The 26,295-nt window shown below is 39.9% G+C and overlaps 1 protein-coding gene across 1 annotated transcript in view; it reads left to right on the top strand.

Moving 5' to 3' along the window:
• Positions 1-25,455, top strand: part of ZYG11A (zyg-11 family member A, cell cycle regulator) — a 74,445-nt gene extending 48,990 nt beyond the window's left edge. Inside the window, exons 4-14 of the mRNA XM_014844302.3 lie at positions 3,247-3,387; positions 5,995-6,171; positions 8,647-8,711; positions 10,065-10,164; positions 10,258-10,311; positions 15,296-15,457; positions 15,533-15,577; positions 19,442-19,636; positions 22,326-22,387; positions 22,766-22,863; positions 25,160-25,455. Coding sequence (XP_014699788.3) covers positions 3,247-3,387; positions 5,995-6,171; positions 8,647-8,711; positions 10,065-10,164; positions 10,258-10,311; positions 15,296-15,457; positions 15,533-15,577; positions 19,442-19,636; positions 22,326-22,387; positions 22,766-22,863; positions 25,160-25,323 — 1,263 coding nt within the window. The 3' untranslated portion in view covers positions 25,324-25,455. The remainder of the gene's footprint in view (positions 1-3,246; positions 3,388-5,994; positions 6,172-8,646; positions 8,712-10,064; positions 10,165-10,257; positions 10,312-15,295; positions 15,458-15,532; positions 15,578-19,441; positions 19,637-22,325; positions 22,388-22,765; positions 22,864-25,159) is intronic.
• The last annotated feature ends 840 nt before the right edge of the window (positions 25,456-26,295 follow it).

Genomic DNA, 26,295 nt, shown 5'->3' with positions numbered 1-26,295 from the left:
CTTTGGCCTTTGAAAGTCTCTTGGTGTGAGTCTTCTGAGTTCGTCTTAATTGGAGTTCTTTGATTTCCTTGGATGTCTATATTCACGTCTTTCATCAAATTTGAGAAATTCTTGGTCATTTTTTCTTCAAATATTCTCTCTGCCCCTTTCTCTCTCAGTGTGTGTGTTGGTTTTCTTAATGGTATCCCACAGGCTCCTTAGGCTCTGTTCACTTCTTTTCAGTGTTTTGTTTTCCATTCCTCTACTCCGTAAAATCCTTTGTCCTATCGTCATGTCCATTGATTCTTTCTTCTGCCTGTTCACATCTGCCTTTGAATCCCTGTAGTGAATTTTCTTTTTTCTTTTTTTTTTTTTTTTAAGATTTTATTTTTTTCCTTTTTCTCCCCAAAGCCCCCTGGTACATAGCTGTATATTCTTCTTTGTGGGTCCTTCTAGTTGTGGCATGTGGGATGCTGTCTCAGCGTGGTTGGATGAGCAGTGCCATGTCTGCACCCAGGATTCGAACCAACAAAACACTGGGCCGCCTGCAGCAGAGCGCGCGAACTTAACCACTCGGCCACGGGGCCAGCCTCTCTAGGGAATTTTCAATTTAACTTATGCTTCTTAGCTCCAGAATTTCTTTGGATTTTTTTAGGTTTTCTGTCTTTATTTTTCTCTTTGTTCATACATCGTTTTCTTGACTTTATGTCTTCCTTTAGTTCTCTGAACATCTTTAAGACAGTTCTTTTGAAGTCTTTGTCTAGTAGATCTGCCATGAGGTCTTTTACAGGGACACTTTCTCTTGCTCCCCCCCCCCACCCCTAATAATGGGCCATACTTTGCTATTCCTTTGTATGCTTTGTGATTTTTTTGTTGAAAACTGGACATTTGAAACCAATAATTTGGCAACTCTGGAAATCATATTCTCTCCCTTCTGTAGGGTTTGCTGTTTTGGTTTTTTGATCTGTGCTGAGGATGAGCCTGAGGTATAAACTTTAATGTCTTTTTGGGCCTTTTCTGAGCCTTTTTGGGGGCATGTGCAGTTGCTGTGGAATTTTCTGTGTATATGCAGTTGTTTTGCATGTCTTAGTTTTTAATGTCTGGCTCCTCAAATGGGAAAAAGAGTAAAATGAAGATGGGAGGTGAGGTGGGGAGGGACGCTGGTCCTTTAAATCTGCTGGAAGTTACTTTAGCTGGAGGGAGAGGAGCTTTGAACAATTGGAGAGGTGCAACAACAGTGGCTGCCCACCTCTTTGTGTGCACCTGGCATCAGAAGCAGCAATTAGTGATGAGAATACAGATCCCCTGTATTTGTAGGAGAGAGTCTTTGTCTCCACCATGGCTCCCACAAGCTAAGTGCAAGCTGATCTAGGAGTACATGCTAGTTGCTGGGGGTTGGGAGGTGGATGGCTGCTATGTGCTAAGAGTTGAAATTGATGGAAGTGAACCACAATTTACTGTCCAAGCTTTCCCCTGGAAATTGCAAGGCTTTAGTAAACTCCGATTAATAAACTGTATTTCAACATAGTTGCGTTAGACAGATTCTCCAAGTTGCTTATTGTCTAGGTTGGGAGAAAGATCTGTAATTAAATACATTAAATGCTCACTGTCTGTTGTCAAAGTTTCTCCAGTTCTCTCGTGATTGTATGAAACTTATCCTCCAGTAGATTTTTCAGGAAGGGGACTTGTATCCATATTCTCTAAGTTCTTATTATTCAATCTTTTATAACTTTGATATTTGAAGTATAGCTTGGCTGCATATAAACTCCTTTGTTTACCCTTTTCTTTCCCTGTTTCTTGAAAATGCGTCTCCACGGTTGCCTTGCTTTGTATATTGCTTATTAAGTCTGATGACAATCTAATTCTCTGTGTCACTTATTTGGTTTTGTTATGTGGGGGCCCTGAAGGTTTTTTCTTTAGATTCACTCCTTGTGCTGTGATGTGTCTCAGGCTTGATCTGGGGCAGTTGTCCCAGGTCTTGGGTGAAGTCTTTCAGTGTCATAATTTAAGGCTTTTTTTATTTCTGGAAAGTTTTCCTTTGATTGTAATTTTATTTTTCCCCCAGAAACTTCAAATATATGTATGTTGGATCTCTGTCTTTTTCGATATCATCACTTGATCCAGATCCTTTTTACTTTCTTTTTTTAAGTTTCCTTCTCTTGTTTCTTTTCTTGCATTTATTCCCCTTACTAAATTATTATTCAAATCTTTCCTTCCCTGGGTACCTTATAAATTAGTTTTTATATTTGATATGATTTTTTCTTTGAGTTTAATCACCCCTTGTTTCATCTTTTTGTTGAAGGTATTTTTGCATATCCCAAAATGCTTGTTGAAAATATTTAATGTGTTTTAAAGTGCTGTATTACAATTTTCTTCTGATTTGTTGTTGGTTTATAGGAAGAATTTTTCTCAGCTGAAATGTGTAGATTTACTTTTTAAAAAAATTTCTTATAATAGCTTTATCTGGACTCAGTTTGAATCTTTTTATTTCTTGGCATTTAATTGACAGGGTTCTTGAATCAAAAGCACTCTCCTATCAATGCAGTCTTGTGAGATTTCTTTAGTGCATGGTGGATCATGTTACTAGTCAGGGCGGAGTGGAGAAGGGGTTGGTTTTTGTTTTTTTTTTTCATTTTTCAAGATCTTGTGTTTTCCCCCTTTATTTCCTTCTTTTCCTTCATTGGCCAGGAATGCTAAAAAGTGGTTAGATTTAGTTTTATTTACATTCCTTGTTGATTTTATTGTTTGGATCAGGAGGGTACCATTATCTTCCAGACTCCAAGTCTATATATAGACTTTGAAATTAGTACTTCCAGCGGTAGCAAGGAAGAATTATATTAATATTAAACAATAATAAAATACTATTACTGGAAAAGATCAACTGCTTTTTCTTTCATTTTAGTTAGTTTGTGGCCCTTTCCTGTCTTTTATTGCCACATTTATCCTGCACGAGTACTTAGAAGACATATACATTTATGGTTATTCATTGTTTAAAAATTTAAGTATTTTCCAATTTTAGTTGAGGTCTTATCTGTAATATAGTTGTAGGGACATGGTATTTGAATTTGCCTCCACCTCTTTCTTGGTTTGCCACTTCTCCTCTCCAGACCCATTGTAAAAATGAGGTTGAGGAGAACATTTTCCTGTTAGAATTATGATTGAATGAGAACAACTTTGTAAAGCACCTGAAACATTTACTTGAACACCTACTATTGTTTCAAACACTTAAGACCCCACCCTGTTGGTAACAACGTCTTTGTTTTTTAGGTTGCTGGAGGAGTCAGTATGAGTCAGATTTCAGAAGCACTGAGCCGATACAAGAATAGGTCATGTTTTATGCAGGAGGCCCTCTACAGGCTCTTCACGGAGACGTTTTCAATGCAGGTAACCATGCCTGCTATTTTAAAGGTAATCACTCCTCAGAAGGGTGGGTTTTATTATTACTTTCTTACTTGGTTCAGTTAAAGTTGTTCATCAAACACACTGAATACAATAACTCACATGCCTTATTCTACAGTGAGAATAACTGCCCTCATGAAGAATGGAAAACAGTGCTAGTTAGGCTTAACTGCTAGATTCTCTCTCATTGTGAGCATCTGAATCAGTTTAAGTCATCTGATTATTTGAATTTGGTCTGAGATGGGGATAATAGGACCATTGCATTATTTTGCTTAAAACAGGACTTAGTAATCTATAAACATGAATTCACTTTGCTGTAAATGTTTCTTGTTTATTCATTTACTCTTTAAAATCTGACATCTGGTTTTCTGAAGGAAAACAACAATGTTGTCCATAATCAGAACAGAACAAAATAATAATTGAAGTTGCCAAATTTACCATTTAAAGTATTTTGTGAATAAAGTAAAATTACCGGTATTGATGAGGCTAAACTTTGGTTTACAGAAGGATGAATTTAACTGTAATTGGAAGTATTAAGTGGTTTGAGAAAAGAAAATTATGATTATATAAAATTAAATATAACGTGAAACTGAAGTCTTAAAGTCACCTTGTCTTTATTATTTGTAATTCTTTCCAGTTCCTTAAAAATATCGCTATTTCCAGGGCCAGCCCTGTGGCTGAGTGGTTAAGTTCATGCGCTCTGCTTCGGCAGCTCAGGGTTTCGCCGGTTCGGATTCTGGGTGTATATGTGGCACCCCTCATCAGGCCATACTGAGTGGCCTCCCACGTAGCACAACCAGAAGGACCTACAACTAGAATATACAACTATATACTAGGGGGCTTTGGGGAGAAGAAGAGAGGAAAAAAAAAGATTGGCAACAGATGTTAGCTCAGGTGCCAATCTTTAAAATATATATATATAGCTATTTTTATGCCATAGGTAATTAGGTTGATTGATTGATTGATTGATTGATTTCTGCTTTATCTCCCCAAATCCCGTCTGGTACATAGTTGTATATCTTAGTTGCAGGTCCTTCTAGTTGTGGCATGTGGGACGCTGCCTCAACGTGACCTGATGAGCGGTGCCATGTCTGTGCCTGGGATCCGAACCAGCGAAACCCTGGGCCGCCGCAGCAGAGTGGGCGAACTTAACCACTCAGCCACGGGGCCGGCCCCAGGTTTATTCATAACTTAAAAGCAATACTGTATAGAGGGGCCAGCCCGGTGGCGCAGTGGTTAAGTGTGCACGTTCCGCTTCAGTGGCCGGGGTTCGCCTGTTCGGATACTAGGTGCGGACATGGCACCGCTTGGCAAGCCATGCTGTGGTAGGCGTCCCACATATAAAGTAGAGGAAGATGGGCATGGATGTTAGCTCAGGGCCAGTCTTCCTCAGCAAAAAGAGGAGGATTGGCAGCAGTTAGCTCAGGGCTAATCTTCCTCAAAAAAAAAACCACTACATAGAGAAAAAACTCTGGACCTTTGTTTCCCATCTGTAATGAGGAGATTAAATTAGATGTCCTGAAAAATCCTTTCATTTCTTAAGAGTCTGTAATTTTTGAAAATCATGTTTCTTTTAGTTTCAGCATTTTAAGTTGTGGATGATGGCGATCCAGTGAAATCCTAAGAGCAGTTTAGCAAGAAAGGAAAAGTCATTTTGCATGGTAGAAGTCTCTTAGGTCTTTGTTTAGGCTCCATGAGGTCATGCACCTGTCAGAGTGAGGGACTGTGGTCTCTTAAAATCACAGCTCATGCAAGTATCAGCTGACTGGTGTCTGAGGTCGGTAAGCATGGTTATTCCTATTTGATAGAACAAATCACATCGCCCCTTAATGTTAGGGGAGATGTAGTCTCAGCTAGTGTAATACCTTCATTTTATATTTGTGTTCTAGGTCTTCCATAGTCTGTCTTCTAATTACCTTTCTAATGTTATATTCTCCCACTTTTCATATTCTTTCAAATTCAGATTTTTCCCTCTTCTTTGGCTGGATTCATCCCATCCTTTTGTCCACCTGATGTGTTTTTCCTTATCACATTTCCCTTCCCTAGGAATCCCCTCTTCATTCCACCTCCACCTCCTTCTGTCTATATACTATCTGAGACCCTGCCTAAATGAGCTCTGAATGAAGCCTTTTGATTCCATACTAGAAATGATTGCTTCCTCCGTAACTTCTTTAGGCAGCACTTTGTTTATACCTTTTTATGGTGCTTTTTTCCATTTCCATGTTTTGACATCCCTCACAATGTTACTTGTTTACATACCTTATTTCTCTCTCAAGGCTTTATGCTAAGGAATAGGGTGCAGGTAACTCATGTTTGTGTCCTCTACAGTGCTTATCACAGTGCCTCCTGTGGAGTGAGGCTCACTAAATGATTATGAAATCACAGATGAGGAAACGGAGGTCCAGAGAAGGGAAATGACTTGCCTAGTCTCACAGCTAGTCAATGGTAACATTTGGATTGGAAGGTATTGCCGATATACTAAAATATATGCTGAGGATAGGGAAAATATTTTATTTTCTGACCCAGAGCAAAATATTTTTCTAACTAACACAAAAATAAGATGGTATAAAGAATGCTGATGTTGTCATATGCCACTAAAAACAAGTTCATCTTCAGCTTGTGGCTATAGGAATGAGGAATCATCCATTGGATCTGCCAGTGCAGTTCACAGCCAGTGCATGCGCCCTCAACCTAACCCGCCAAGGCCTGGCCAGGGGGATGCCTGTTCGTCTGTTGTCAGAGGTCACCTGTCTACTTTTCAAGGCTCTGAAAAATTTCCCCCATTGTCAGCAGGTAATTTGAACACTTGACTATGCTTCTTACTTCAGGCCAAATATATGCAAAATATGTATTATTTAGTTCTGATTTTACATTCTACCTGAGAGAGAAAAAGAGAAGGAGAGAGACAATAGATACGGAAGTCATGTTTGTTGTAGAAAAAATAGGAAATATGGATAAGCAATAGGGTTTACATTTTTTTAAATTTCTCAGAAGCCAGTTGCCTAGAAACATCTGCTATTAGCACTTTGGTACATCTCTGTAGTCTTAACATCTTATGTGAAAATTGAGTTGAATGATAGTTCTAAATATAAAAGCTAAGTCCGTAAAACTTGTAGAAGAAAAATAGAAAAAAATGTTTGTGACCTCCAGGTAGCACAGTTCCTTAGGATGCTAAAAGCATACGTCATAAAAGAAAAATGGTAAAGTAGAGTTCATCAAAATTGAAAGCTTCTGCTCACAAACACACATAGACAAAAACATTAAAAAATGAAAAGGTAAACCATGGGCTGGGAAAAATATTCATTTTCTATATGCGACAGAGGACTTTTATCGAGAATATAAACAACTCTTCACTCAGTAAGCCAAGACAAACCAATTTTTTAAAAAGGCAAAAGATTTGAATAGACATTTCACCAGAGAAAATATGCAGATGACAAATGAGCACATGACAAGATGCTCAGTATCTTTAGTCTTCAGGGAAACGCAAATTAAAATCTCAGTGAGGTACCACTGCATACCTAGATACCACTATACACCCCCTAGATTGGTTGAAATTAAAAGACTGACAATACCAAGTGTTGACAAGTGTGTGGAGCAACTGAAATTCTCATATCTTGATATTAAGAATGTAAAATGATAAAATCACCAGTTCAACAGTCTAGTAGTTTTAAAGAAACTTAAAGCTAAACTTAAAGTTTCTTAAAGTTAGACATATACCTTCCATGCTACCCAGTCATTCTAGTCTTAGAGAAATGAAATCATATATACATATAGAGACTAATATATGAGTGTTCATAATATCTTACATAATCCCCCCAAACTGAAAACTTCCCAGAAGTCCAACAATAGGTAAATAGATAAATTGATATATTCATGTAAGGAAATGCCCTCTGGCAATACAAGGAATGAAGTACTGATAGATGCAATGTGGATGAATCTCAAACACATGTGCTGAGTGAAATAAGCCAGACACAAAAGAGTAGATGTTGTATGATGCCATTTATGTGAAACCTTAGAAAAGACTATTCTGTAATGACAGTGTCATTTTCTGGGGCTCTAGTTTGCAAGGTCAGGATTGACTGGAAGGGGATGCAGTAGAACTCTTTGGTGGGATGATGGAAGTATCTTTTATCTTGATTGTGGCGATGGTGAGTGGTAGTGGTTATACAACTGTATAAATTTGTCAAATCTAATTTAAGTGTGTACTTAGAATGGAAATTGATTTTAAAAAATACAGTAAGGAAGGGACTGGCCCCATGGCATAGTGGTTAAGTTTGGTGCGCTCTGCTTCAGCAGCCTGGGTTCGCATGTTTGGATCCTGGGCATGCACCTACACCACTTGTCAGCCATGCCGTGGTGGTGGCCCACATAGAAAAAAATAGAGGAAGACTGGCACAGATGTTAGCTCAGGGGTAATCTTCTTCAAGGACAAAAAAAAGAAGAGGAAGATTGGCAACAGATACTAGCTCAGGGCAAACCTTTCTCAACAACAACAACAAAAAATACAATAAAGAAGGTGATCCTCATTTAAAAAAAATTATACTTCCACTTTCTCTTGAAAAGTTGGAAGATCATTCTCAGTTCAGTCTTAATTCCTACATGGCAATTGTCAGTTGGAGCTAACAACTCCTCCAATAAAAGGGCATGAATTCTTCAGCCTGCCATGATTCCTACTACTCTCCTGTTGTTTCATACTCAGCTCTCTTCACTTGTTTATGTTACTGCCTAATTCCTGTTGGCATTTGCTGCCCCTGCCTCATATAGTATACTTTTGTCTTACTGGTTTACTCATCGCCTTTCAAAGAGGTATTGTATTTTCTATTCCCCTGGCTTTCCCAGGAGCCCTTCTCTCTTTCTTTACTATCTGTAAAGGACCTGTTCAACTCCTGCCGATCTTAGGTAGACTGTAGAAGCTCTGTCACAGAGTTAGTTACGAGATATCTGTTAAGGACGTTTGTCTTTCACTGTATGGGCTTCAGCTGATTGACTTGGACTGACATACTGGCCAGCTACTCTCCACAAAGATCCTTCTAGGGTTCAGGGGGAGGAGACCTGCTCTTTGCCAAAAAAGGGGAAGATTTTTCTTTAGGGAAAAGTGAATGTGACAGAGTTTATTACTAAGATTAAGTGAAGAACTTGGAGAGGGCCAGGTATACAGTGAGATTTCAATAAGAAAAGTTTATTGGTAGCACCTTCCAAATGCTTAGAACCTTTATTTAGAATGGAGTATACATTTACTGAAAATTGTTTTTCTTTATTCCCTTAAAGTTACAGAAGAATTGTCTTCTCTCCTTAACCAATTCGAGGATTCTTGTGGATGTCCCATTTGACAGGCAAGTATGAAACTTGGTCATCTGGTTTTGGAGTCTTGATCAGTGTTACTCTGAGCATTGTTAGTTTTTGGGTATTAGGTTGGCAAGGGTTTGATTAAGGCTGGGGTAGGGTGTTTGGGGAGAATGCTCTGTTGAGCCTCTTCCAGAAATGTGATTGCAAGTGGGTGCTCAGAACATGGGCTCCAGAGTCAAACATTAAACTTAGATTCCAGTTCTAGCCTTTCCATTATCTTTGTGCATAAATTTTCTTATTTGTAAAATAGTGACTTTTTGGAGATTAGATATGATAATGTTAGTAAAGTACTTATCACAGTGCCCAGCTTAAGAAGTCAAGGCTGTTCTAAACATTAGTCATTCTTTTTATTATTTTATTGATTGTAATTTTAAAAAAATCATTATCCTAGACTCCAGAGGGATTCCTCTTAGATGCCTTTGTAACTCCCTAATTCATGAGTTTAAAACATTTATCATAGTTGCTGACATGAGCACAGGCTGACATGAACAAAGGCTGTGATTTGTGGGTGCAGGGTTGTAGGCCAAGCCATTCTCAAATCTAATTGAATTGTGTATTTAAAATGGGAGTTGACTTTTATTTTATTTATTTATTTTTAAAGATTTTATTTTTTCCTTTTTCTCCCTAAAACCCCCCAGTACATAGTTGTGTATTTTTAGTTGTGGGTCCTTCTAGTTGTGACATGTGGGACGCCACCTCAGCATGGCTTGATGAACCATGCCATGTCCGTGCCCAGGATCCGAACCGGCAAAACCCTAGGCCAGCAGAGCATGAGAACTTAACCACTCGGCCACGGGGCTAGCCCCGGGAGTTGACTTTTAAAAACACAGTGAGAAGGTGGTCTTCCTTATTTAAAAAAAATCTATATTTCCACCTTCTCTTGAAAAGTAGGAGGGTCTTTCTCAGTTCAATCTTCATTCCTGCATAGTGATCATGAGTTGGAGCTGAGTAACTGACCCTATAAAAGGTCGTGAGTTCTCTCTAGCTAAGTGATTTGTTTGCTGTGGCATTTTAGCACTAACTACAATTCGGATTACAACTTACCTCTCTCTCAGGGAGCTTCTTTCCTTTTTCAGACCCATCATAGTAGAAACTGAATGCTAAAAAAGTAAGTCTTTCTTAGATCTGTCCATCTTTCTTTGAATCCTGCGCATTTTGCTCACGTTGTTTGCATGTTCTCTTCTTCAGATTGTCTCTTTTGCCAGATGCTCTTGGCTTTCATAGCTGAGGCTTCTAGTCCAAGACTGTTTTCGTTACAGGATTTGTTGGGGAGGCTAAGTGACTTCTCTCCTCATATACAATTTCACAAACTTTATTGTGAGAAAAATACTGCTTTTCAGGTACGATGCTGCAAAGTTTGTTATGAGATGGCTCTGTAAGCATGAGAACCCCAAAATGCAGACAATGGCGGTGAGCGTCATCTCAATTCTAGCCCTGCAGGTATGTGATTGCTGAGGCAAGGTGTCTCCCTCCTTGGTCTTGCTGGGGCCGTGATGGAGGCCTAACATTGCACCCTCGCCTGTTTGTTTACAGCTCTCTCCCGAGGAAGCCACACAACTTCAGGAAGAGCTCTTCATAGCAGTGAAAGTAGGTTCATCATCACTTTTATAACCTTTCTTTTCCTGCTTTTTTTTTTTTTCTCGCCAAATCTCCCCCCCTCCCCCTTACGTAGTTGTGTATTTTAGTTGTGGCTCCTTCTAGTTGTGGCATGTGGGACGCTGCCTCAGCATGGCTTGATGAGCAGTGCCGTGTCCGCACCCAGGATCTGAACCGGAGTGGGAGAACTTAACCACTCAGCCACAGGGCCAGCCCTATAACCCTTCTTTTAAATAAAAGTAGGTTATGAACCTAGTTTAAGAAAATCAAATCATTCTAAAAGGCCTGTAAAATGAAAAATCTGTAAGACCTGCTCCCCAGAAGGAACTACTTTCTACTCTTGCAGCTGTTTCTTCTGGTATTTACCACCACATCTCTGAATAAAATGCTTATAACTGCGATTTCTTGATTTATCAGTTTTAGATGTCTGGTGATTCTGCTGCTGTGGTAAATAAGAACCTGGCTCTCCTTCATATAGCTCTACAGATTGTCTCCTTCTCCAACCCCTAGCTGATTATCACAATTTTTAATAAATCAGTAATCAGTATTTACATTATGATTATGCTAACATTGCTTACTGAAAAATGTACATCGTTTTATTTTGCACTTGTCTTATTTTGAGAGAAGACTTGAGCCATCCTTTTTTTTTTTCTTTTAAAGATTTAATTTTTTTCCTTTTTCTCCCCAAAGTCCCCCGGTACATAGTTGTATATTCTTCATTGTGGGTCCTTCTAGTTGTGGCATGTGGGACGCTGCCTCAGCATGGTTTGATGAGCAGTGCCATGTCCGCGCCCAGGATTCGAACCAACGAAACACTGGGCCGCCTGCAGCAGAGCACACAAACTTAACCACTCAGCCACGGGGCCAGCCCTTGAGCCATCCTTTCTTTTAAAGAATCATTTATATTTTCTGTGAGAATATTTTGGCCTTTACATGTTTTTCTTTTGGGTTGCTGGCTTTTTTCTAATTTATAAGATTTTTTTAATATATTAAGGAAATGAGCCTTTGACCATGATATGAGATGCATGTATTTTTCCCCAATTGTCTGTTTTTGCTTTGTTTACGGAATGTTTTGCTGTGCAGTAATTTTTTAATTTTTATATGGTTGAAGTTATTTTCTTTTGTGCCTCTAGGATTGATGGCACACTTTGAAAGTATCTCCCTACTCCATGGAGTATTTTTTTAAATTTCTCAATTTTTTTTTTACCCTTGGTTTCCTTTTTCTTTCTTTTAACATGTAAGTATTTGGTTTACTTGGGGTTTTTTTGGTTTTGTTTTGTTTTGAGATTTCGGGGTCTTTTTTTTCCCTCAGTGTCTGCTCAGTTGCCTCTTTCCTATTATTGAATGATTTGTCTTTTCTCTACTGTTATGCATTGCCACCTTTATCATATATTGAATTCACATATATAATTGCATCTATTTCTGGACTTTATTCTCTTCCATGAATTTGTATGTCTATTTACATGCTGTCACAGTTTTTATTTATTGACTTTATAAATCCTTTAATAGTTAAGACCTTTCCTTGGATTTTTTTCAGTTTTTTTGTCTGTTTGGTTTTTCTGTGTGAACACAAAAAGCCCTGTTTTCTTTGGGAGTATGTTAAATTTATAGATTGGCTTAGAAGAATTGACATCTCTGTGACATTGATTTTTCCTATCTGAGAAGAGCATATGTTATTCCATTTATTCAGTCTTTCCTGTCCCCCAGAAGTATGTAGATGTTTTCTTCATGTTGATATTGTATACTTCTTACATTTATTCTTAAGGCGTTTACCTTTTGCATGTTGTTATAAGTGGAATCTTATGAGTATTTGGTCTTGAGCCAGTAGGTTTAGAGGGTAAAAATCGAGAGTGAATTTGAATGTGTTAATTTCTGAGATGCTTGAGATATCAAGTAGACAACTTGATATCAGAGGAGTGGACAGGGCTAGAGAGATCATTTGAGTCACTAGTTCTGATATGGGATGCAAACACTTGGAAAATGTGGAGTATATATAGAGAGAAGAAAAGGGCTACAATACTATGTGGGAAGAGAAAGAGGAGACAGGAAAGGAGATAGGGAAGGAACATCCAAAATGAGTTAGAAAACCAAGCGAGACTGGTGTCTTAGAATCCAAGAGAAATATTTGAGAGAAATTGGGCAGTTATGTGAGATGCTATTGAGTGATTGAGATGAGTGGTTTTGAGTGTGTTAACCACCAGATTTGGCAAGATGGAAATCATTAGTCATCTTATGTTATCATAGTAGAGTAGTGGGACAAAACCTGGTTGGAGTACAAAGATGAGCAAATGGGAGGTGAGAAATGGAGATAACTTTTTGATATATTTTATTTATTTATTTGTTTGTTTGTTTCTTCTCCCCAAAGCCCCCTAGTACATAGTTGTATATTCTAGTTGTAGATCCTTCTAGTTCTGCTGTGTGGGATGCCGTCTCAGCATGGCTTTGAGTGCTGCTAGGTCTGTGCTCAGTATCCTAACTGGCGAAACCCTGGGCCGCCGAAGCCGAGTGTGCAAACCTAACCACTCGGCCACCGGGCTGGCCCCTGATGAGTAGGCAGAGAAATAAAGATATTATGTGGAGCCAGTAGTTTATTTTTCCAAGTGGGTTACATTAAGATGTGTTTTATGGCCATGAAAATAATTCTGAAACAGGAAAAAGTGATGGCATAGACAAGACAGAGGGATGTAATTTTGGTGCCATATCTTTGTGTGTGTACAGGAATTGTCTATAGAATAGAAGTAAAGATGTTCGCTTTTGATTGGAGCAGAAAGGAAGGCAAAGTACAATGATGCAAGTGCGAGTAGGTTGGTAGATTTTGTTAGGAAGAATAGCTATAGTTCTCAGTGAAAAATTAGATGAAGTCATTAAATGAGAGGAGTAAAAAGATGGTAGCTAAAGTTTGAGGAGAGAGAATTGTGAAATAGTAGACTTTGGAGCAAATTCCTTGAGCTATAATACAGTAGGATTGCCAGGTATGGTTGAATGCCCCTTTGAGATTTTTGGCAGATATTGGAAGTGCGACTCGAGCACAGCCTTTAGGAGTATTCAGATGTTTGGGGGTGGTCATGAAGTGTGGTTTAGGTAAGGGAGTAGTTTTGCCAAGATGATGTGGTGGAGGAACATTGAAGTTGCTGGGAACGATAGCAGGAGTACGTGGAGAGAGAGAGAGATTGATATTGGTATAGAGACCAGGTACTGAAAATACATGGAGGACAGAGTAGCACACTGTAGTCCTTGGAGAAACAGTTTTAGCTAGTGGTACCAAAAGTTCAGGGTTTCGATTAAAACAACAGGTTCAACCACTAGCCGTAAGACCTTAGATAATTTACTTATCTCTTCTCTGCCTCAGACTCTTCATCTGAAACGCTGGTATCTCCTGGAAAACACACCGCTGTCAGAGGAGTAATATTTGTTTGGCAGTTACATTGAGTGTCATTAAGATAAAATATGTAAAGCCTCTGACCATGGGTCTGGCCAGAGTCGTCGTTACTTTCAGGGTCTGCCTCACTTCCTCTGCTCCCTCCCTTGTCTTGCCACCACACACCTATTGGCTGTCTGGATGATTGTTACAGTGTTGTGTGCCACTTTTATATTCTCCTCTTGGTTTTCACAGCTATATTTTTGTGATGAATTCTCTTGATACATTCTCTCTTGGTTGGGTAAAATATTTGAGGTGGTCTCATTCCTCCTGAAGCCAAGCCTGGTGGTCTAGTAGTTAAGATTTGGTGTTCTCACTACTGCGGTCTGGGTTCATTTCTCAGTCAGGAAACCATAGCACCTGTCTATCTGTTGTCACATTGTGGCAGCTGCTTGAAAGCTATCTGCCAGTCATGTAAATACCAGCAGGGTCACCCTTGGCGGCAGGTTTCAGCAGAGCGTCTAGACTAAGACAGACCAAGAAGAAAGACCTGGCCCTACCCACTTCTGAAAAAATTGGCCATGAAAACCCTATGGATACCATGGTCTGATATAGCACTGGAATGTGAGAAGATGGCACAAAAATACTGAGCAGGGTCCTGCTCCGCTGTTCGCAGGGTCACTAGGAGTCAGAATGGAGTTGAGGGCACTGACAACAGCATTCTTCCTGAAAATAGATGTAGTCTGATTTGTTTAGTGCTGATATATTTTATGTATCTTTTCATTAGCTGGTTCAGTGAAAATTGGCTATCTTTTACCTCCTACATGTCAGTCTAATATGCTTGAGAGAAGGCATAAACACTAGCTTAACTTGTGTTAATATGTGAAGTATTCTGATCTGAAATAGTGTGTTGGAATCTCTGTTAAAATGAGCCAGTGGTTTCTTTAAGCTGTTAGGACATAAGGTTATAATACTAGTGTTATCCTCTGGCTATACGGACCTGCTCAAAGGCCCAGAACAGCAAACTTTTTCTTTGCCTGGCAAATCCCCTCTCTCCCCCCACTTTCTTGCTTTGCTGGCTTACCCTCCTTTTCTTCCTCCTTCTTCCCCGTTTACAAACTAACTTTGTATGGAGGTTTCTCTCTCCCGCCTTTTCTAGAGTAAATTCTTAGGCTTTTATTTGTTTCCTTCAGAGCATTTACTAAAACTTAAAATTGTTTTATTATAGTTCAGAAAAACCAACTGTCTTTTTTTATCTTCTCTCTGTTTTCCCTCAATAAGTGCCTGACTTCCAAAAAGTGTTGAATAAACATTCTCAATAAATGAATAATGAAATAGCTAAGAGGTACTTGATTATGAGGTTTACTAACAAGCACCAATAACTCTAAGTGCTCATTAAACTTTTAATTTTCTTTTTTCATGTAATCCTCATAAAAACCCTAGGAGATAGGTGCAACTCATTCTATAAAGAGAAAATGGGTCACAAACCTATTAAGTGGTGGAACTTGGGTTTAGAACCCAGGTTTGATTCTAAAGCTTTTTTTAACTATTGCTTTCCTTGTGTTGGAATTGAGTCAGTCATCAGGACATCTAACTCCCTGTCTCTTTGGTTTTTAGGAACTTCTAGCAATAGTAAAACAAAAGACTACTGAGAACTTAGATGATGTCACCCTCTTGTTTACTTTGAAAGCACTTTGGAATCTTACGGATGAGTCTCCAGCCGCCTGCAAGCACTTTATTGAAAATCAAGGACTGGCAATCTTCATCCACGTCTTGGAGGTGGGAAGACAGGATTGAGTTTATATGTAAAGTTCTTTTCTTTATGGTAAAGTAACCTGTATATTCTTTTGACAGACTTTTTCAGAGTCAGCAATACAAAGCAAAGTACTTGGTCTTTTGGTAAGGTGAATTGTTTTGAGTTAATTCTAAATACTTAGAAAAAATAAGAAAACTAACACTTATGTAGTACCTACTATATGCTAGGCACTCTTGGAAGCAATTTGCATGTATTAGCTCGTTTAATCTTCACATCATCCCTGTGAAGTAAATACTATTATATAGCAGTCATCTATTGCTGTGAACAGTTACAGCTTAAAACAGCAGCCATTTTATTTACTTAGGAATCTGTGAGTCAACAGTTTGAACTGAGCTCAGCTGTGGAGTTCTTCTGCTGGTCTCCTGTGGACTTCCTCACGTAGCTGCAGCCATCTGGTGGCTCACATGGGGTTGGGTGCTCTAAGGTGGCCTGACTCGCTTATGTCATGGTTCATACAGGTTGTTAGCTGGGCCTTGAGTCTTGGTGGGCTTCTTCACTTGGCAGTTTCAGGGCAGCAATAGAAGGCAAGTCTCACTGTACAAGTAGCTTCTAAAACTCTACTTATGTCACATTTTCTAATGTCTTGTTGGCCAAAGCAGGTGATATGGTCTAGGGTGTTTTCCAACAACCACTTCTCTAACTCTGCAACGCCAGCTTGGTGTCCTGCAATTCAGTTCAATTCAGTTCTGACACTGACTACCCAGAGTTAGCATCAGACCCCCCAAGTTAAAGAGCTTAGTCCCAGTAGACTGTGCCCCCACTTTAATTGCCAGTCATAAATCCTGGGCCACCTGTACTTCTGACTCACTGGCTATAAATTGGGGGTTTCCATGACCCCCTTTCTCAGGTTGATAATTTGCTAGAATGGCTCACTGAACTCTGGAAGGCACTTTACTTGCTGTTATCAGTTTATTATAAAGGCTACAACTCAGAAACGGTCCAGTGGAAGAGATGGGTAGGGCAAGGAAGGAGGGGTGTGCACAGAGCCTTCGTGCCATCACTGGGCACACCACCCTCTAGCACCTTGATGTGTTCACCAACTCAGAAGTTCTCCAAACCCCATCATTTAGGAGTTTTTATGGGGTCATCACATAGGATCAATTATTAATTCAATCTTCAGCCCCTCCCACCTCCCCCCACAGGTTGGGGAGAGGGGCTGAAAGTTTCAGGCTTGTAATCAAGGTTTGCTGTTTCTGGCAACCAGCTCCCATCCTGAAGCTATCTAGGTGCCTGCCAAGAGTCGCCTGATTAGAACAAAGATGCTCCTATCACTCCACAAATTCCAAGGGATTTAAAAGCTCTGTGTCAGGAACTGGGGACGAGGGCCAAATATATATATTACTTACTATGCCCATGGTTAAGCCCAGATTAAAGGAGTTGTCCATCCCTTGATGGGAGAAGCCAGCAAAGTCACATTGCTAAGGGGTGTATACACAGGGATAGGAAAAATTGTGTTAGATTCTATACTCGACCACGAATGGTCATCTACATTTTATAGACATAGAATCTGGGGCACAGAAGTGCCTTTTACCCTATGTCACCTAGGTAGTAAGAGGCAGAGTCAGAATTCAAACTCAGGCAGTCTGGCTCCAGAGCTTCTAACACTAACCACTTTGCTATACTTCCTCTTTAACAAGGCAATCAGGTTTTTAGAAATTTGTTGTTTATACTTCTATATACTACCTCTCAATCAGGATGTTCATTATTGAGAAATTCCTTTGTTTCCTAAAGATAAAGGTGAAAATTTGCAAAAAGTAATGAAAACATACTTGAAGGCCCTGCAGTTTTCCATGCTGTTGCTATGGGCGATGCAGATGCATGAAATCCATCAAGCTGATGGTGCTCGTAACATTGGGGATGTGGTGGTGGACATGCATACGGATAGTTCTCTAGTTGAAGATTGACTGTATGCTAAGTACTGGAAAAAAGGCACAAAGTCAAGAGGGAGCCTTTGATTCTAGATCATGAACTCCTTGACATTAGGTACTATGTCTTTTCCTTTGTCTCCCTAGCACATATAGGACTTGAAACACAGAGGAATACATGATAATATTGGAAATCTGGAAGGTAGAGAAAAGTAGAAGGAAGGGACAAAAGAAGTAGGGGATAAAGGTTATTTTTGGCTAGGGAAGATGAGAAAGTGTAATCATTTGAGGGACACTGTGTAATACAGACTGAAATTTTCAGAGAAGGTGGGAAGAAGAAAAGCAATGGGAAATGAGGCCAGGAAGGTGGATTGACACCTCGTATATCCTGTATAGTGCTGAGTATCCTCCTAGCTGACCTAGGAGATCCTTAACTTTCCGTCCTTCTGAGAGCCTCTCAGAATGCTGAGGGTCTATGAGGTTGCCCGTTTTGCTTTCTTTCTCTGAATGAAGAGGACTCGCTTTCTCCTGTGGCTCCCATCTTCTCAACATTTTGTCCCGTAGACTCTTGGAAAGAAAATGCTAATAGAAAAGTAGCCTCTGCCAAGCTTAGAAGAGAAGTCTTGGGACTCACCTGAGGTGTCTCTGTTGCGCTGAGGAAGCTGTGTATCATGTTGCCTCTCCTTGTTTGGGGCTGCCGTCTGATGGACGTACTGCTGAAATCGTGCTGTTGATGAAGCACACAGCTGGCCCTGGGGAAACTGCGGGAATCTCAGAACAGTGCAGGTTTTGCTGAAATCATGCTATTGACACGAAGGATATAGCTGGTCTTTGGAAAAACTGTTGTGGGGTGGAGTGGATCTCAAAACGGTCCAGTTGTCTGTGTAGTGGCTGTGTGCTTTTTTCAGAATACTAGTCTACAGGGTGTACTTTCTGAAAGCTGCTTCAAGAGGAGCAGTAAACGCTGTCTTCACTTTGACTGTGTGTTTCACCTCTAAACCTTTATTTATTCATCTGTGTGGTAGACAGATGATCCTAAATTGGCCCCCAGTGATTTCAGTCTCTTGCTGTCCATGTCTTTATGAATTGCCCTTCCCTCGACTGTGGGCAGGGCCTATGACTTGCTTCTAAGCAATAGATATGGCAAAGATGATAGGATATATATCACTCTTGTGATTATATTACAATATAGATTTAATTTCATCTTGCTAGCAGACACTCTAGAGAGACTTTCTTGCTGCTTTGAAGAAGCAAGCTGCCCTGAAGTAAGTGTTTGGAGAAGGGAGAAGCCTGCATGGCAGGAACTGTGGATAGCTTCTAGGAGCTCAGGGTGTCTTCCAGCAAGAAACTGAAACCCTCAGTCTTGCAGCCACAAGGAAATGAATTCTGCCAAGAGTCTGAGTGGGCTTTGAAGTAGATTCCCCCCACTGGAGCCTCCAGATGAGAATGCAGCCCAGCATTTGATTTTGATTTCAGCCTGGTGAGACCTCACAGTAGAGGACCCACTAAGTCATGCCTGGACTCCTGACCCACAGAAACTGTGAGAGAAAAAATGTATGTTGCTTTAAGCCACTGAGTTTGTGGTAATTTGTTACACAGCATAGAAGACTAATACAAAATATAAAATAAAGAAAACACTACCTGCCCTTCATTGTTACTGTTAACCTTCGAGCTAATGGGTCATGTAGTAGGTCCCAGGAACGTGGAGTGTTTGAGTCGGGCCTGGATTTGTCTTCTGGTTCAACCAGTCATTAGCAGTGTGAATCTGACGAGTCAGTCTTGCTGAGTGGCACATTTTTTGTTTGACTATTTCAAAGATTAAACGAGATAAGGCAGATAAAAAGACATTTTTGTTTAGTATAGTGCCTGGCACTTAGTAAGTGCTTCCTCAATGCTTTGTTGTTACTGATCATCCTCATTATCAAGGGGTGGAATTGTGGGTGTTAGCTGGTAGAGAGGGAGGAGGCTGGGACCAAGCGTTCGGAATGTATCTGACCTGGTAAGAGCGGAGGGAGAGGAACCAATTCCTGATGCTCCCCTCCTTTCCTCTCCCTGATATTCTCTGCTCCATCTGACCTGTAGAACAACGTGGCTGAAGTCAGAGCTCTCTCCTCTGAGCTGATGGCAGAGGGTGTGGTGAAGCATGTCAGCAGCTTGCTCCAGAGCAAAGAAATGGAAGTCAGCTATTTTGCAGCAGGTGTCATAGCCCACCTGACATCTGACAGCCAGCCCTGGAGATCCCGTGGCCTTCAGAGGAGCGCTCTTCTCCAGGATCTGGTATGAGAGCTGTTCCTCTTGACAAAATCCAGAGTACTCTCTTCTTGCAGAAAACTTATTTTTCTAGATGATAAGAATATTAGAAATATGTCTTCATTGTAGAAAATGGGAAACATACAGAAAAGTCTGAAGAAAATATGTAAAAGCTGTATACCCTCCCACCCAAAGCTAACCTCTAGGTAACGTTTTGTTGCATTTCTTCTGATACTTTTCTTTCATAAAAGTTCTACATGCCAACAGTTGTTTATGGCTTATTGCAATTCTCTTTCCCACTTTCAGCTCTTTTTAAAGCTGTTTCTTTTGGTATTTACCTCCACGTCTCTAAATAACTACTGTTGCTACTGCTTGACTTTTCAGTTTAAGGCATTATCTACCAATTCATTTTCCCACTCTGAGAAATGAAGGTTCTTTTTCTCACTGTTCCTGTGCACCCCTTCCCTATGCTTCAAGTATAAATCTCCTTTCAGCTCATTCAGACATAGTCTGTCCACTCAGCTTCCCAGAGACTTCTTTCCTAGAGCCTCTGTCTTTCTTCCACCTGGTCTGCTTTGTCTGTACCTCTACTAAACTGTCATCAAGAATATTCCTTTACTGACATCTTGGGGATTTTGTGCCTCTCTTGTGTGGGATTCCTTGTTTCCTGGGTTTGCATGCCTTCTTGTTTTTGGTGTACTCCTTCATTCTGTTGGATCATATCCTCTGATAGCTTCCTAAGAAGTGAAGCATGAAGGAGAAAATTTGAGACACTATTTGAAAAAGCCTTTATTTCACCTTCACATTTAGTTGATCAAACGGCTGGGTATAAAATTTTAGTTTTGAAATATTTTCCCTTCAGAATTTTTAAATCAGTGCTCTGTTGTCATCTCAGTATCACTGTTGAGAAGTCCTGTGCTATTTTTCTTTGGAAGATTTCCGATCTTTGTCCCTAGTGTTTGGAAATCACAGTGATGTGCTTTGATGTTGACGTGAATTTATTTTCATCTGTTATGTTAGCTACTTAGTGCTCTGGAAGCTCCTAACCTTCACTTCTGGGGAATTTTTTCTCCCTCTCTCCCCACGCTAACTTCCCTCCCTCTTTCCCTCCAGAAGAAGGGAGGGAGGGGACAAGAAAGGAGGAAATGTTGGCCTTTTTTCTGGGATGTTGGCCCTCGTAGACTTATCTTTTCTGATCTATTTCTTATTTGTCTTTTTAAAAATCGTTTTCACCTTCCATTCCTTCTGTTGGATTTTGCATTTCTGCTATTATATTTTTAATTTCCAAGAACTCCTTTTTTTTTTCTTCTCTGAATGTATCTTTTTTATACAGTATCTTTTTCTTGTTTCATGGTTGGTGTATCTATCACCTCTTTAAAGATATTAATGATAATTTGGGAGTTTTGTTTCAGGTTTTCCTCTTTCTCCAGGGTCTGTTTCCTGCAAGTTGCTTTTTTTTCCTATTCGTTTTGTTCTTTTATGTTACAGACTTTCTTGAAGTGCATGGTGATCCTCAGTTGTCCATTCATATGTTCATATGTAAGAGTGGGGCTGTTTGGAAGCTGTGCACATAGGTGGAACTTGTCGACTGTGGGCTTCCTTAGAGAGTGAGTGGTCTGGATTAGTTGTTCCTCAATGTCAGTGTCGTTAGATCTTTTGTCGTTACTGGTTGGAATGTACCTAAAGAAGAATCTTCTGATCTCCTGATTGAAAACTATCAGCTTGGCTACCAACAGTCTGAAAGCCCAACAGAGGAAGAGATATATGGACAGAGGAGTCTCAGCATTTGGTATTTAGGTTTTCACTTCAGCCCTCTGTTTTTAGCATGGTACTCCCACCCTCAGTTGTTCACGGGGTTGGCCAATTCAGAAATTTTTGTTAGGGGTGGGAGAGGAGATCTGGAGTCTTGATTCTTTGGCACTTTGGACCAATACTCCTGTTTTCAACCCCACCCCTAATCTTACTTCCTGAAGTACCTTGTGTGCTGAATTTTTTGTCTCTTGGGGGTTCTGTTCAAAAACTTTTTTTTTCCTAACCTTCCTCAGTAGTAGATCTAGTAAATCAGTTACCATTTTCCTTCCCCTTTGTTCTTTGCATGTTTGCTTTCTTTTATTTTAAACCATTTATACTGTTCTGTTATGGGATTTAGCAAAGGAGTAGATGCATGCTCAGTCCTTCATCTTTATTTTATTTTATTTTTTTCTTTTGAGGAAGATTAGCCCTGAGCTAATATCTGCTGCCAGTCCTCCTCTTTTTTGCTGAGGAAGACTGGCCCTGAGCTATTATCCTTGCCCATCTTCTTCTACTTTATATGTGGGACACCTACCACGGCATGGCATGCCAGGCCGTGCCATGTCTGCACCCGGGCACTGAACCAGCGAACCATGGGCCACTGAAGCAGAACATGGGCATTTAACCACTATGCCACTGGGCCGGCCCCAAATCCTTCATCTTTAAACATAAGCCCCTTTTTATTGTGTTGTTTTCCACATGACTTTGTTCATATTCTACGCATATACTGGTTATCTAATTGATATTTTGGCAGGTAGATCTACCTCGGTTTGGGTAATCATTCCCGTATTTTGAAAATTTATGTTGTTTCACATGTGTATATGTAGGAATATATATATGAATGTATATATATGAAATAGTCTATTATGACTTTTCGAAAATGATAGAATACAATACTAGAATCCTGGTTTCTTTTTTTGTACAGTATGCAACCGTCCAGAATTGGCCAAGTTCAACTTGTAAGATGATGGCGTTGGTGACCTACAGGTACTTTCATGATGGTGTACTGCTTTTCTTAAAGCTTGGCCTCAGTCTACCCACCATGTAGAGGCCTTGGTACATGATAAGATATTAGAGTCAAATAGCCTGTGTTCAAATCTTGTTTCTTTGTGATATTGGGAAAATCACTTTTAGACAATCTCTGAGATTCAGTTTAGTTTATCTGTAAAATGAGGCTGACAGTGTGCAGGATTGAGGATGAAATGAGATATTGAATGTATAGAGTGTCTAACAGAATGCAATTTCTTAAATGCTCATTCCCATTATATGCTCAACTATATGTCTGTCTCACTGAGGGAATGTTGAAAATTATTATTACATCCCTGACATTAGCCTAAGTTCTGAATCTTCCTTGTACCTTTTTAGATCCTTCAAGGCATTTTTCCCACTCCTTGGCAACTTCTCTCAACCAGAGGTTCAGCTCTGGGCACTATGGGCCATGTATCATGTCTGCAGTAAAAACCGTATGTATTTGAAACATAATCGTTTTCCAGCTGTGTTTCTGTGTAATGATTAAGTTCAAGATGGAAGTTTTAGAAATTGTTCATCTGTGTCCTGAATTTAACTCTTTTTAAAAAGAAACTGAAAAAAATGGTTGTATTAGTTTAGAAAATGCTGCAGAATTATAATCTCTTTGGGGGTGATGTCAGGGAGCATAGTGAGTACAAGTTGGCTCCCACTCCTGCTCCCTCCTGGCGAGCACGGTTAATAATTTGATAACTAACTACCCTTCCAGATGCTTCTCTGTATACATGCATACCATAGCTAGTATATACTGTATATGAATGTGATAGTGTTTTTAAATAAAATGGTCTCGTTCTGTGCATGCTATGCTAGAATTCGCCCCCTTCACCTCAGCAGTTTGTCATGAATGCCCTTCCTGTAGTGATACATAGATCTGCCTCTTTGTAATGGTCTGTGGGAGACCGGGGCCAGGAGTCAGGAGTTCTTTTGCAGCCAGATTAAAGGTTTTTCCATGTTTTGCTGTTTTAAATTACCCTTTGAGAATTTTTGGCCTATACCCTTTGCTAAGGATTACTGTTGAAGTTTTGCTTTTATTATAAAAGAAATATAAGCTATAATTTTATACTAGAGTTAATTACCAATCTGCATTCCCATCAGCAGTGTATGAGGGCTTGCCAGATTCCTTACATTCTTGCAAAAACAACATTTAATTGAACGTCTTGATTTTGCCAATCTCAGGTGAAAGTGATAGTCTCATTTGACATGTACGTTAAGTGAGATTACCATCTTTTCTTCTATTCAAGAGTCCTCTCCTTTCCTTGAATTGTCTGTCATTCACTTTCTGTCTACTGTTGGTCTTTTTATAATTTTTTTTGAGGAAGATTAGCCCTGAGCTAACATCTGCTGCCAATCCTCCTCTTTTTGCTGAGGAAGACTGGCCCTGAGTGACAATCTGTGCCCATCTTCCTCTACTTTATATGTGGAACACCTGCCACAGCATGGCTTGGCTAGCGGTGTCGTATCCGCTCCCGGGATCCGAACTGGCAAACCCCGGGCTGCCAAAGCAGAATGTGCGCACTTAACCGCTGCGCCACCAGGCCAGACCCTGATCTTTTTCTTTTGAATTTGAAGGCCTTCTTGCAAGTATTTTTTCCCAGTTTATTGTCTTCATTTTGTTCATTGTGTTTACAAGTCAGGTTTTCACTGTATGGCCTCTGGATTTCAAATCATGGTTATACTTCCTAAAATTGATGAAAATTCTCAGCCATTTCTTTTAAAATAATAACCTTCCCCTATTCTGTCTGTTGTTTTCTGTGGAACATCTATCAGAAGTATCCTGTACCTCCTCTCATTCTGTCCTACACGTCTTGTAACCCTTTAAAAAAAAAATAGTTTCCATGTCTTTGTTTCTTTGTGCTCTACTTTTAGTGATAGCGTGAGATGTGTTTTGGGATCTTCTCTTTGTGTCTAATGGTTTAAGAGAATCCTTTTTAGACTGAATTGTGGACATGTTCCTTCAGCACAGTCTTGTGTTTGCTTCTGTCAAGTGTTGTAGAGGTTTCTCTGGGATTGGACTAATATTTATATTAGTTTCTCAGCTCAGGAGTTCCCAGAACATGTAGGTGTGGTGTAAATTGAAACCCTGTACCTGTTTGGGACTGTGGTTATGAATTCTCAGGAAAGACTTCTCTTCACTCCTATACACCCACCTAGAGCCCAAGCCAAGATAAAGATGTTTCATTGTCTTATTCCTTCTTTTGTCTAGCCCTTTGACAGACCAGCTTTATGCACTGATTTTGCTTCTAACTTGCTAACCTAAAATCTCAATTCCTAGATTATTGAAACTGACAGTCCCTTTCTGCCCCATGATAGCTCGAGGTTAGCTCACATGAGCTTAGGTGCTTTCTGCTCTTTGTGTCTGGCTCTTGGACACTTCCTTTACTCTGTACACTCAACTGTGCATTTAAAATTTTTTCAGTTACATTTTATCTAGCATCTGGTATTTTCAGGTTATCTAGCTCAACATACTGCCTAAACTTGAAATGTGTATTATTTTTGTGATAGAAGATATTCGAAGCATAGAGTTGTCTGGAAGTAAACATACTAAAATAATCATCTCTTCTCACTACACAAGGCAAGCATTATTTAAGTTTTGAACTGACTCATTTTATCTGTTAAATCCTGTGTCAAAGAGCTTTCAACCTTTGTGCCCTTTCTTTAAAAAAGTGAATGAGTGTTAGGGATATTTAAAATGTTGATTTCTTCATCAAGTTTCTTTGCCTGACTTTCTTTCAGCCAGCAAATACTGCAAAATGTTAGTGGAAGAAGAAGGATTGCAGCTTTTGTGTGACGTCCGGGAGCGCAGTGGAGCAGATCCCCAAGCACAGCAGATTGCGGCCTCCATTCTAGATGACTTCAGAATGCATTTTCTGAATTATCGGAGCCCCCCTCTGTGTTGAAGGCCCTTCTTAACCTAAGGGCCTTCAGAGATGCTCTGTTCCTCAGCGTCAGGTTTGCCCTGTCGGCAAGTGAATCTTGAAACCAGTTCTCATTGGAATTTGTGAGTTGGCCACCTCACTGGCCTTTTATTGTTAATTTTCTACAAGTTACAAAAGGTTAGATTTGTATGTTAGCCATAATCTCAAATCAAGTTGGAATCATTCTAGGAGCATCTCTTCCACAGTTTTGCAAAATCAAGCCCTAGACTCATGGGAAGACCTGTGAGCTTGTGTTGGAACAGCCGTGCCAGTTACTTTTCTCTAGCCCTGGCCAATTTCTTAACTCTGGGAGTTTGTCAGAGAAAGGGGTAAAGAAAGACCTACAGGGAGACCTCAGTATTTATGTTAAATTTCATGTTTGAAAGACTCTCTTGAGTTGTTATTCCTGCTTATGTGAAACCACTGGAAAAGAAGTACATGAAAAAGCTCTGGGAAATTTATACTTATAAATGTGTTGTTTGGAAAGCGGAACTTCTGTTGGAGGGGAGGAAAAAGAAAATTTTTCTTTAGTAGATACCAAAGAACCTTCTACTCATGGAGTGGAGGGAAGAGAAATATATTTTTTACAATTTCGGATATTCTACCTTTGGCCTTTTTTCTTCTAGCTTTACTCGTTAGACTGAGCATAACATTCTGTGTAATGGGTGTACTGGTGGGGCAAGGTGGGACTTCTGACTGAGCATAGTGTTTAATGAAAGATTACTTGGGAACTGTAATCTCAGTCCCTCAAATTTTTAATTTGACTTGCAACTGTGATCAAAACTGAGAGGAAGAGGAAGGGCCAGAGAAGGATTTTGCCAAAGATTTCAAGAGGTGCTCCTGGGCTGGCCCCGTGGTCTAGTGGTTAAATTTGGCATGCTCCACTTCAGCAGCCAGGGTTCAATTCCTGTGCGTGGACCTATACCACTCATTGCGGCCATGCTGTCATGGTGA

This window comes from Equus asinus, chromosome 5 (assembly GCF_041296235.1).
Source record: "Equus asinus isolate D_3611 breed Donkey chromosome 5, EquAss-T2T_v2, whole genome shotgun sequence".
In the NCBI taxonomy this organism is placed as follows: domain Eukaryota; kingdom Metazoa; phylum Chordata; class Mammalia; order Perissodactyla; family Equidae; genus Equus; species Equus asinus.
This window is presented reverse-complemented; position numbering and strand designations above follow the sequence as displayed.